Here is a 13,660-nt window from a genome sequence, read left to right on the forward strand (position 1 = left end):
TTCTCTTCATCATAGTGGCTTTCAACCTCTTTTGACCTATGCCCACAATAAGATGTACATTTTATATTATAACCATGTACTTAATGGCTTCTAAAGCCAGACTTTCAGGTCTACACCCTGGCTGAATAAATGTTACTAAGAGTAGGAAGAAAAAAAGACTGTTTTCTAAGACAATTTTCTTAGAAATACATTAACTCTCTGTCCTTGTAAAATTGTCTAAGCCCTGTTTCCCTCATCGGCTAAATAGAGTTGGTAATAAGATCTATCTCCTAAGGTTGTTATGAGAATTAACTGAGTTATTATGAAATTCTCAAAGCAGTGTCAGTCATATTATTACTTATATGAATTAAGTGAAACTAGCAGTTTATGAGATAATATTTACCCATATTACCTGCTATCCAAAAAAAAAAAAAAAATTTGTCATGAAACTTTAAATTGATTTCACAACGAATATTGGGCTTTAACTTGCAGTTTAAAACATAAGAATGCTTAGCAATTCCATTCTCCTTTTAAATATTAATTCAGTAGAGTTTGGTAAACACAGATCGCTTTTGGAAATCCCTTTTAAACAGGCAGAGAGACTATAAAGCTTTAATCAGAAGCAGTTATAAAAATGGGCACTCCAGTCTCCCTGATTTCAAAAATTTGTTCAGCAAAAAAGGAGCTTCACTATCCATTTCTTTCATCATTAAATAGATTTGAATCCTGTCTTTTCTCCGCTAGTTCTCTTCAGTACAAATGAACATCCAACTTCCCTAGATGGCCCTGCCACTTTTTGAAACAATAAGTAGTTACCTGGATACAATTTAGAGGCCTATGACTCAAAAATTAGCAGAATTAGAAAACAGTCTTTTTTTTTTCCTACTCTTAGTAACAGTTAATATTTATTCAGCATACCCCCTGTGTGGGTATTGTTCTAATAATTTTAACTCTTTATTTCATTTAATCCTAAAATTAAAAAAGACACAACCCTATGAGATAGCTACTATTAAAACAACTTGTCAAAGTCACATAAACAGTAAGTGAGCTGGAATTAAAGACTAGCCATTCTGAATCAAGACGGTAGGCTTAGTATATGCCTCTGCAGTAGATTCTATGCCCAAGGGTGAGAAAGTCAGGTGCGGCATGAGTTATAATGTAGTGTTCATCGAGGAACATCTTCAGAGGGAGACCAGACACCTACTGTTCTCCACTGAGAATTTTCAATGTGTGGTTGCATCCCAGCTGCTTGGGCAGGTCCTATGTGTTTGAACTCTTTATTGCTCATTTTTCCTGCTGAGCTTGAGTCCTATTGACTTCCTCCCTGGTCTTGTGAAATTACACCATACCATTTCACACAAAATTAGTCACTCCTAACACTATACCTCCATTATAGCAGCTAACACACGGCATTATAATCGGCAGTTTATATAAGTCCCCCTTCACAGGCTGAGAGCTTCTCCATACTTTTTGTATTCATGTTTCTATCTGTAGTGCTTGGCATAGAGCCTGTTAAATAATTGGCACTCAATAAGTAAGCACCTACCAAGCATTAAAGGAGGAACAGGTGGACAGACAAGTGAACCTTTGCACTGAAGGTGAGAAATCACTCTGTAATGTTGTTTCTTAATTCATTTGCCACACTTTTTTTCCTGCCATTCTTCTTCACAGAGGATTTTCTAGCAGACTGGAAAGTTTAAGAAAAAATATGATAAGATACTTCACAAATGTCTTGCCTTAGAGGAAATTACTATGACGATTTCACAAACTGAAAATTTGTTCCACATTAATATCTCTTTTTGTTTATTTATAGTTTTTAATCATTTCCAATATTAAAGTGGCCTTTGATTCTCTACCATGCCATACGCCCGATTTTAGCAGATCTTGTTTAACTCCTTCGAATGAACCACCAGTTTCTACCACCATCACTCCCCATGAGCTCCCACCCTACTCACCTTCTTCACACCCAGGGTCACCTGTGGGACCATCAGAAAGCGTTGCTCAGAGAGATATGATACCTTCTGCACATCAGTGCTGGGATGATCTCATGGGTAACGCCAAAGATCCAGCTGCAATTAACAACCTTGTAACTTACATGAGTTTGTATTATTGGTAACTACTGTCTTCCTTTCCTTTTTATTATATACAACTTCAATATTTTATATTCTCTTTTTCTGTCTCAGGATACTATTTAAGCCAATTATTCCATTTTACTGGTAAAGCATTACATGACTATTTATGTAAGGATACAAATTTGGATATGAGAGTCCTAGCAATCAGAGTAAAGAATAAAACATGATTAAATATAAAAATCAAAGTTTATAATAATGATAACTAACTTTTTTGAATTATATAAATTTTTAAAAAGAAATTTAACAATCCATAAAATGGGCAATAAGTCGAGATAAATACAAGTCCAGAAGTTAGATATTTCGATTAAATTCTTATTCTTTAATCTTTTGTAGGTCATGTCCTCAAGCGATACTGTGAGAAAACTTTTGTAACCGGTATTAGCCCTTTCTGAATGCACTTCACTTGACCAGATAATAAAAGGCACGGACGGGCTGCAGAGGGGAAGGAGGTATGTGTGTGTTACCAGTCCCAAGTCCACATGCCCAATTCTGAAAGACCAAAACTCAAAATGTCATAATTTGGAGTAAGGAAAGGTTTATTAATTGAGACAGCACTGACCCAAAAGATGAAAGCCTCAGCAGTTTCTCAAATTCATCTTAACAAAGTACAGAATTCAGATTTCTTTTATATCAAGGGAAGGGAAAATGGAAAGAGCAAGAGGTGGTTGACAACTGCAGTGATCTGGGCACCAGCAGGGGTGGAGAAATCACTAAATCTCTGTTTCTGACTGACCCCAGCTGATCTGAGTCTGGTCTTGAGGCTCCTGCAAATCTTTGTTAAATAATAATTATTTTTGTACATATTTCCCCATCTCTTGAAGAGAGGTACCTTCTGGCCAGGGACTGTTTTTGTAAAACCTCAAGCCACAAGTAGAATTCTTCTAATGATTAGCATGTCTACATGCAAGAACACAGGCCTGAAGAAGATGGAGTCAGAGAGGCTGAGCATTTCACTGTTACATGTGTGTTTAAACTTTTTCATTACAAAACGTTTTTAGGTTGAGTTCTATTGCACTTTGTTTTTAAATCTAAGATCCTATTTTCTCCACAGACGTGGGCACTAAGAAACATAAAAGAATATGTGATAGAGAAATAAGAAGGAAAGGCAGCTTGTGCCTAAAATATACAAATTATGGTGTGGCATATTTTACCTTTCAGAGTAAGCAAGATTTCATGTCTTTTCCAATAAGCACAAACACAACTTCATAATCCCATTACATGTAATATTTTTCTTTGTTGATCGACAGCCAACAGTTTTCTCTAGCTAATATTTAAATTTCAGCAAAAGTAGATTTTGACATCTATTTCTATAAAATTTGCCAATTGCCTTCTTCTACCCCAGGCTCTGCGAGAAAGTTACACCTGAACAGAGGAAATTGAAGGATCTTTAATTCAGTACCTGGGTGACTAAGCATGAAATCCTTCATTTTCTGCTTCCAGAACCAATTCCACTGACTAAGTCTTTGCCTAGGTTTCTGTGTTCGAATCTTAAATTGATAGACTGTGCCACATTCAGCACTTCTAAACCTAGAAACCTGCATAGTTATACAATTTCTCTCGGGAACCAGACTCTTGTGCCAGTGTTCTGTTGCCAAAGGCTTCTGATATCCCCCTTCCAAATTCTGGCAGGTGTCTCGCATCCAGTTTATTTCTCCTCTCTGGCTGCCCTGCAGTCAGAACTACCATGTATCACTAATCCCTCATCTCCAGAGACTGGAGTTTGTTCGAGGAGCTCCGTGGTCCTTGATCATTGTTGTATATACCAAAGCATAGGCTTAAGTTCATGACTAAGTAATTAAATAAGAACACCTGGGAAAGGGCCCTAAGTATCTGTATTTTTTCTAAAATTTTTCAGACGATTTTGAAATTCAACCAGGGATGAGAAAGCTGGGAATAGGGTGAGGTGAGTGAAGGTACAAAATTTTAAAAAGCTCCAAAAAAAAAACAGTAATCAAGATACAACTTTAGTTCAATAGCCTTAAAAGTCAAAACGAATGCTAAATAATTCAAAATAAACAAAATATCAAAATTTTAAATAAAGGATCAGTACTTGCAGCCCGAGGCAAAAGAGAAAGTTCATAATATTAGTCCTGTCTTTAAATTTTTGATATTTTATTCATCAAAAACTTTTTTCATTAACTTTAATTTTTTTAAATTGCATTAAAATATTAACTATATTAATTCTTGAGGTTTTTGTCATTCTCTTAAATTTTGCCCTCTCTTCACCTTGTTCTGAGTTCTGTAAACCCCTGACCCAGCTGGAAGCTCTACGCTATCTATAACCCCAGTGGAACCTGACTGTAGTGAGCACATAGATATTCTCTTTCTCAACAATTCCCCACCAGCTCCAGTTATGACAATTCAAGACAGACAGTGAGAAGGATACTTCCGTCCAGGATCCCAATTTCCTTCTCAGGCACTAGTCCAATCCTAAGGAACATACTATACTAAAAATATGTAGGAAGAATGGGCTGATATATATGTTTTCAAAACTCTCTCTAGGTGACTGACTCATCATTGCTCCCCACTTCCCACATCTGAACCAGTAAGCAAGATCATAGAGCCATTTACGGTGTTACTCAAAGTGTAGTCCACAGACCAACAGCATCAGCATCACCTGAGAGTTTATAAGACATGCACATACTCAGGTCCCATCTTAGAGCAACTAAAACAGCAATTTGGGGTTGAAGCCAGGAATCTAGGTTTTAGCAAGGTCTCCAGGAGATTCAGATGCATGGAAAGTTTGAGAAACACTGATAGCTTAAATAATCGTCTATTCACTAATGGGTCCATGACGACCAGTGGAAGGCCACTTACTACTTAGAAAGCTAAGATCACCTTCAGAGACAAGGGTAGGGTTTGCCTGAATTCCTCTTGTATAGAGGTAGGTGGGCCCAGCAGATGTGACATCATGTCGGCCACTGTGGCTCAAGGACAGAGACTTGGCCAAGCAGATGGTTTCCTGGGGTAGCAAGAAAAGAGAAAGCCGGATACCAAGAGCAAAGCATCTGATTAGGAATGCCAAGGCAGGAAGCAGAAGTGCTAAATCTTTTCTCAAATTCAGGGGCAAGTCTGAGGCCAGACTAAAAAAAAAAAATGTCCTGACTAAGATTCCAAGGACAGTCTTACAGAGGAGCCTGTGAAGTTTGATGCTCATTTTTGATGCTAGCTAAGTGGTTCATGAGTGAGAAGGCCTGGCTCAAGGCATAAGGTCAGAGAAAACAGGATGAGACTAAAGTGAGCATAAAAGTGTGTGCAGTGTTTGGACACAGCCATCTACTTTGCTATATTCACAACTTACCTCTTTTTCAAAACCGATGCCACCGGACTGTTTTCAAAGGATGCATTTCTCTCTAGTCAGAAGTATTCAAAACATATAAAAGCCACAGTTGGTTAGAATTTAACACATTATTGTGAGAAAAGAAATCTCAATCCAATGTAAGGTTTATTCTAACTGTATCCCATTTTCATGCAGTTCTTTACACATAGGGAGCATTTATTAAATGTTATCTCGTTAATGTTTACAAATAAAAACACCTACCTTAAAAATCACTTTGAAAATATAATTTTGCAAAGAGCGTAAAGACAATTGAAAACAAGCGGGACCATAAGGAACAGGCAAGCGTGGGACGGTGAAGTCAGTTTGGACTCCCCAGAGTTGAAAGAACAAGTTGAAGGGGAGGAAAGGATGGTCTGAGTCAGAGCAGAAGAGAAGGCCCCTTTACTAGAACACCTGCTGGTGGTCATCAGTGGCTGTCTCATCACCAGCTCAACACTTCATGTCCAATGCAGAATGATAAAACTGCTCCCGCAGCCACCCTCCAAAATCTTTGCCATTTTACACAGCTAAGCCTTGCGTATCTTATCACCTCCAGTCAGAAGACCTTCACTCTTTTCCCCTATCAAAAGGAAGCTGTACTTTTCTTCCAGACTGTTCTCAGATGTTGCCTTGCCTCTTAAGCCCACTGTGGTCCCTCAGACTGTTGTCCCCACCACCTACAAGTGACTTCTCCTTCACAGCCTAAATCCTCTTAATGTAAGTTTTCAATGCATATCTCCCTGTAACTGCTTTTAAGTCTGTTTCTCCCAATAAGCCATGATCTATTTGAAGGTGAAAACAAAATTTTAGACACTAGGTGCCTGGTACATAGTAGGAGCTTACATGCTGAAAGAATGGATGGAAACATACAAGAGAGACACAGAATGATGGCCTTGCATAAAAATGTTGCAGAATGTGATACGAAAAGATTTGGAGCAGAGGCGGAATTGCCAGAGAAGACAACATTGTAGATGTTCTCTTCCCTTGGTTTTTACCACCCAAGTATAAGACTTGAAGTAAGGTCTTTGGGGGAGGCCTGAAAGCTGACTAAAATCCTGTGAAGAATGAGAGGGGAAGAGGGGTTTTAGGAAGTATGACCTTTCTAGAGGCATTTCAGGTTGGAGGTGGCAGGGCTGGGGATGAGGCAGGGAGGCAATGCCTTCACCAAGAAAGCATTTTTTGTTCTGAAATTCAGAAGTCTAGTCAAGAAACAGGGATTTCAGAGTAATTGGTGTGTCTAGTCCAGGGAGAGAGGTAAAGGGACACCCGTTGTCTGGTCTGCTAAGCCAGTCAGGGGAACAAACTAGAATGTGGGCTATAATCCTACTTGGGGGTGAACTAATTTGCATTTGGCTGATACTATCTCAGGAACTTGCATGTGACACGGGGGTTGAAACTCAAATGACTACAGAGGCCAGATATGTGTGATAACAGAGTGAAGCTGGCATATGTGACAGATAAAAAGGAGGTAGTATGTGGTAAGAAAAATAGGAGAGGACACATTCTGTATCAAGAACCCCACAGATCGCTACCTGCAACCACTACTCAGCAGCAGACGATAATTGCTATGCATTAATATAGGCCCATGATTGTCAGATTTTTCTATTTTTCACAAGAGGCAGAAATCCACATTTACCATATATTTTCTCAATTTCGAAAGGTAGATAATAGTCAAATTATTTTAAATCACACCGGAGCCTACATGGTGCAGGCCAAACAATACATGTCTGAAAGCTGAATCTGGGTCATGGGTCATTAATTTGTAATTACAGATGATTTGGAAGGAGAAGTAGCTATTCAAGGAGTCCTTGATAGTTCAGAGGGTGGAATGTACTCACTGTGATCCAGCTTCTCCTTCATTGCATTGTTACTTAGCCTTGAATGTGATTTTGATACTCCCATGGTCCCCTACTCGAATTCTATTCTTCCACTGACATCTACTAGAAAGAAGATCATCTGAATTTCTTCAAACAAAGAATCAACCTGTTCGCTATATTGAGAATTCAGTTAAGGGTCATTTTTCATAGTCCGTTAATAAAATAAAAGTGAATGCACCTTAACATTTTGTGCATTCAGTTGGTGCGTGGAGAATGGAGACAACTTTTCTGAGTTTCCATAAAAAGGCATAAAGATTTGTACACGAGCTACTTTAGACAAATAAAAATCAAGGTGAAGTACCCTTTTCTTTAAAAAAAAAAAAATGGGCCTATAAAGTTTTATTTTAGAGATGTGGTACAAGAGTTGCACTGGCCTAGATTTCCACTGGATGAGTTTTCACCTAGAAACAAATCAACAGAAAACAATCCTGAGTGGTCCATGCGATTAGCAGCCCAAAGGGCGGGTGAAGAGGGGAGAGGCACTCAGAGCAATTAAAGAAATTCTATGAAACGATGCAAAGGCAGAACTGAAAAACAAACTTAACAGATCATATGCAGGTTTAAACTGATATTCTCAGCTCAGTTTTTTTTTTTTTTAAATAACCTTTATATGCCTCAGAAGATTGCAGCTGAAATGGTTTAAAATCAATTTTAACTCATTTCCCATTTATGTAATATGAGAGGAAGAAGACAATTTTACTGGCTTATTGGAGAAATAGGCTAAGGGTTTCTATCATAGGGAAAGAAGTTGATTTCGGCTCAGATGGATATTTCAAGCTTCAAGGGCTATGGCTGGACTGAGAAGAATGTGCTATCCCCAAAGTCCTATCAAACAGGGAGTGTAAGCATATTTCAGGGCTGCTCAGGTACTGAAGTTTCTATAGAACTTAAACCATAAGCCACTATAAAGACCACCTGCTTCTGGACTCATGCTTGTGATTTCAGCCTTCCAGATGGTAGACTATACATCACCGCATTTAAAAGTAAATCCTTCAAGGGGAGAAGATTAAGAATCAGTGAGGACTGACTGGTATTTGTGAGTGTGAGTGTATGTGAATGTGTCTGTGTGTGTGTGTGAGAGAGAGAGAGAGAGAGAGACAGAGAGAGAGAGAGAGAGCAAGACACCGTGTGTTCTCATTAAGGGACGATCTATGATTTGACAGCCTCGCTGCTGCTGCTCCTGCTGCTGCTTCTGCGGCGGCTGTATGGTCTGTCATCAGTTAAAAAGGGCTGCGAGGGTTTAGAGGAACTGCAGTTCTGAAGACTGAGCACTGCTAAGTGGTCTCCCTGTCAAACAAAGTAGACAAGCTTTTCTGCAGGATTGGAAACTTGGACGTATTACTGCTTTATTCACCCAGAGAAGCAGGCTGTGAGTGCTACAGAAGAAAAGGTAAGAGAAGAGATTGTTCTCTATTGGGTAGGTAGGGCAGAGCCCCCGGAATGTAGCTCAAAGGCTTGCTATTTTGTAGAAAAGGGATTTCACCCTCTGAGAGCAAAGGAGGCAAGTGCTGATATCCTGCCCTGCTTGATTGCGGAGTCTCTTGGCTTTCCCATCCCCGGTACCTTTGCCTTATTTATACTTTTCCCAAGCACCTGAGAGGCTTCTTTGGTATTAATTTTTAGTTAGCAGATATTGTTTAGTTTTTTCCATTGGGCACTCTTTCAAAACAGGGAGCTTTTTCTCTTCCTTGTTTCTTTAGCATTTTTCTCCATTAAGAGGAAACTGGTCCCTCTTACTATAAGCTGATCAAAACAGTTACTCCATCCTACACTAGAGTTGCAAAAGAGAGAGTTTTCAGAAGTCTGCACAAGCCCTGTTCTTCCAGGAAAATGGGAGATGATAGGAGAGAAAGTAAGAGTTACCTGGCAGTAACTGTGGCTCGATCTGAAATGGTGACGCTGTGAATGAATATGGACTCTAACTCTTCACAGGACGAGAGAAGCACGGTGGTAAAGGCAGGGCTCTGGAAAGAAGATGTTTTGAGAAGTGTTCCACAGAAGCCTCCAGCCATTAAAGATGGAAAACGAGACAGTAAGTGAACTGAACCAGACACAGCTTCAGCCGCGGGCAGTGGTGGCCCTGGAATATCAAGTGGTCACCATCTTCCTTGTGCTCGTTATTTGTGGTCTGGGCATCGTGGGCAACGTCATGGTGGTCCTGGTGGTCATGAGAGCCAAGCACATGAGGACCCCCACGAACTGCTACCTGGTGAGTCTGGCGGTAGCTGATCTCACGGTCCTGGTGGCCGCGGGCCTACCCAACGTAACCGACAGCATCTACGGATCCTGGGTCTATGGCTATGCTGGCTGCCTCTGCATTACTTACCTGCAGTACCTGGGCATCAATGCGTCCTCTTGTTCAATCACGGCCTTTACCATTGAGAGGTATATTGCTATCTGTCACCCCATCAAAGCTCAGTTTCTCTGCACGTTTTCCAGAGCTAAAAAAATCATCATCTTTGTCTGGGCTTTCACATCCATTTACTGTATGCTCTGGTTCTTCTTGCTGGACCTCAATGTTAGCACCTACAAAGATGCTATCGTGGTATCCTGTGGCTACAAAATCTCCAGAAATTACTACTCACCTATTTACCTAATGGACTTTGCTGTCTTTTACGTTGTGCCGATGATTCTGGCCACTGTCCTCTATGGATTCATAGCTCGGATCCTCTTCCTAAACTCCATTCCTTCAGATCCTAAAGAAAACTCTAAGATGTGGAAAAATGACTCAACTCATCAGAATAAGAATTTGAATTCAAAGACCTCTAATAGATGTTTCAACAGTACAGTATCTTCAAGGAAGCAGGTAAGCAAATCTGAACATCCAGGTCCATGGAGGAGATATGGGATAGAGTTCCTTATGGGATGGGACCAACTTTGCCCTACTTAGCTGATGGCAAAACCAAAACACAGTCATGCAAACACATCACAATGTGAGCTTCTCCTTTACATATTAAATCTATCTCTAAAGCAACAGAAGATCTAAAAATAGATGGGGAGATCTTGATAAGCACATCAGCAGGGTACCAGTTCAGGCTCTATTAAAATATAAGGAAATATAAACAGGAACTCTAGAAATCCACCTTGAAAATGTTTGTGCCTCTCTGGGAAATGTTATCAAAATATTTAGACCATTTCTGGCTTCTGTAGGGAGCAGCTGGATATCTCTAGGGATTCTATTACACCACAAAGATTTGACAGGATAGTTTGAGAAAAGATGAGTCGAAGAAATAATGAAACTTTCCTTACTATTCTATAATTGCTCGCCGCTGAGACACATAACTGAGAGAGGTTCCTGAACTTGTATTCTTAGTCTTGGGGGGGAAAGATTCTATGACCCTCTCCTCCAACTCCCTACAAAGTTCTCCAGCATGCAGAAGCCGAAAATGCACCTTGCTCAGGAAATGTTCTAATAAAAAGGCTAACACGAAGCTCAACTTGTTACAAAAAACGATTGAATTTTTTAAATGTCTGTTTTCCCTTCTAAGCATAACTAAAGACCTTTTTGTACTTTCAAATCACCCGAATTCCCATGTGGTTTCAGTTGAATTGTGGTTTTACTAGTAAATGAAGTACAACTTTGTTATAGAAGATACATGGTTTATAAGACAGCATAAAAATAAAATACTTTTATGTCTTATACACATTTATCTACATTTATGCAATTGTTCTGAGTTACTTATGAGCTTAGCTTCCAGTTCTTTTTCTTTCTTTTCTAAACAGAATAAACACATGGTAAACATTTATCTTCATAGCTGAAAAAGAAAACTTGAAATCAGCAATACTGGCTCTTTCATATGGGTTGATTTTGTGCGTGTATGCGTGTGTGTGTGTGTGTGTGTGTGTGTGTGTGTGTGTGTGTGTGTAGAGATTACAATTCTTCCTGTGTGATAGATGGAAGCAGAGTATACCTTTTAAAGTATGCATATGGATTGTTCATGCCATCACTTCCTAAACTCTAGATTAACTGACATATGAAAATAATTGGACATTGGGCACAAGTGAAATAAACTACTAATAAATGAATTATCTTAGATACGTGAAATGAATAATGAACTGTAACTGAAAAGAAATATTTATAGCATTTTAAATGCTATTGTGGTACCTGATTTATATAACATTTATTATAAAAGATACCTAGATAACAGAAAGGGAAGAACTGAACAGATATTGCCAGCTCTTAGATTTCTATTTCTTTGGGTCTAACGGTGCTACCTAATACAAGGCATATTTGGCCATCTATTACCCAAAACTTGATTAAGGGAAATTTAGAGAGAACTGTTGACCATCGGCCAAGACAAACATTAACAAATACAATAAGAGAGTAATGAATATGTACATCTCAATTAGAGACCAAACCTGGGTTGATGTTTGCAGTAAAGAATGTCAGTGAGTAAATTCATTCATTTGACTCCAATTTATATTCTTATCATAAATTCTAAAATATTGTTTATCTGGTCTAATGTTCTTCCTTTCAATTATAGTCATTAGTACCTATCAACATTAATAATGCACTTTAAATTGCTAATCGTGTTACATGTTCACACTCTTCTTTCAAAGCTGTTACAGATAGGCTATCTTTATAGAGGCTATGTGGTAGAAGAAAAAGCCAAAAAGCTAAGGAAAAAAAAAAAAAAAGCCGGCTCCAAACAATCCTGAGCTTAAATGCCAGGGTTCTAATCAACCTGGATGATCTTGGGAAAGCAGAACTCTCTGAGCTCCAGTTTCCTCACTTAAATCATGAGAATTAATAGCAACATCCAGGACTGTAGTAAGGGTTCTAGTTTATGAAAGACACATCAAATGGAGAGTTGATTAGCCTCCTTCCTAATATGTTGGCAACTGTGAGGGAAATACAGATATATACATTTGCCATTTAAACAAAGACTATTTATTGAACAGGTGTGTATATGACATTAGGAACTTTCCTAAGGAACTTTTTAATAATTAGGGCATTTGGAAATGTATTCAAAGCATTTGGTGTGTCGCAATAATGCTACTGTCGGTTAGCATCAGGAACCAGGGATGCCAAATGTCCTGAAACATGCAAGACAGTTCTACACAATGAAGTCCCCTGTTACAAAGGCCAATGACACCCTCATTGAGAAACATGGGATGACAGATAAATCAATAGAAGTGCATTTAAGTACTGTCATGTAATTCAGTCTTCATTATAAATAGGATGGGAGTTTAGAGAAAATAAAAGAAATTATGGGGCTAGAGGGGCCAGGAAAGACTTCGCAGAAGAGGTGGCATTTAAGAAGTTTCTAGTAGGGGATGATTTGGAAAGTAAATGTCAGGAGGGACAGTACTCCACACAGAAAGGATGTGCCTGGGATAAGAATGGTGTGGGTTTGGAGAGGGGGCAAAGAGGGGCATATAGTGTGGGGTTTTTATGGGATGGTGTGACTTAGATGATGAAGATGAATGATGCATTTGAAGGAGTAGCAAAGCATAAGGTTGGATTGATAGAAGTGTGTGTGAGAGAGAGAGAGACAGAGAGACAGAGACAGAGACAGAGACAGAGACAGAGACAGAGACAGAGACAGAGGCAGAGGCAGAGGCAGAGGCAGAGGCAGAGGCAGAGAGAAAGGAGGAGCGGGGAGGGAGAGGGGAAAGACTGTGGAAGATCCCAACTATCAGGCAGAGAAAGGAGTTTGAACTTAATGCAGAAGTGAGAAAGAATGTGAGTGGTGAGCTGGAAGCAGCAACGAGGAAAGTGATGTTCTGAGATGACAAATCTGAGAACTGTGGATGAGGCAGATTTGGAGAGTGAGAGACTAGTGACAGAAAGACCACTTAGGAAGCCGATGATAGTGATCCAGGCATGAAGTTGTGAGATTCTCTATCAGAAACTAAGATGTAAACTGGAGAGATGTTTCAAAGAAAGAACAGGTGTGATGTGAATGCATTAGAGGCAAGGATGCAGAAAGAACAATGCAATGAGGCACCAGGGTTCTGAGTGCAGAATGTGGGGTGCTCTGATGAATGAGAAGGGAGCCTTGAAGTGGAGTCAGTTTCGTCCAAATCGATGACTCTGGACCTGGATTTTTCCTCTTCTAAAATAGTTCTTTTCTTGAATCTTCGAAAGGTTGAAACCTTCACCTCTTATAACCCAAGGACTTTTGTTTTAATATTTTCTCTGATTTTTTTTTTCTTTCAGGCAAGTTTAATTTACATTTTAATAAATATTCTGTCTGGGCCAGGTCTTTCTAACCAAATTATTAAATGTGCACAGCCTAAAAGAACTACATTTAAAAAGGAAATGAAAGAATACTTATATGCAGTCTTCAAAAGGGACAGATGTGAGTTATTTGTTTGTTTTTAACTTACATCCCCTAACTAAATATTTG

General features: G+C 39.2%; 1 protein-coding gene across 1 annotated transcript in view; it reads left to right on the forward strand.

Moving 5' to 3' along the window:
• The first annotated feature begins 9,267 nt into the window (after window positions 1–9,267).
• TRHR (thyrotropin releasing hormone receptor) overlaps window positions 9,268–13,660 on the forward strand; it is a 42,123-nt gene continuing 37,730 nt past the window's right edge. Inside the window, exon 1 of the mRNA XM_011369462.1 lies at window positions 9,268–10,113. Coding sequence (XP_011367764.1) covers window positions 9,325–10,113 — 789 coding nt within the window. The 5' untranslated portion in view covers window positions 9,268–9,324. The remainder of the gene's footprint in view (window positions 10,114–13,660) is intronic.

Source organism: Pteropus vampyrus, unplaced genomic scaffold (genome assembly GCF_000151845.1).
Source record: "Pteropus vampyrus isolate Shadow unplaced genomic scaffold, Pvam_2.0 Scaffold149, whole genome shotgun sequence".
In the NCBI taxonomy this organism is placed as follows: Eukaryota; Metazoa; Chordata; class Mammalia; order Chiroptera; family Pteropodidae; genus Pteropus; species Pteropus vampyrus.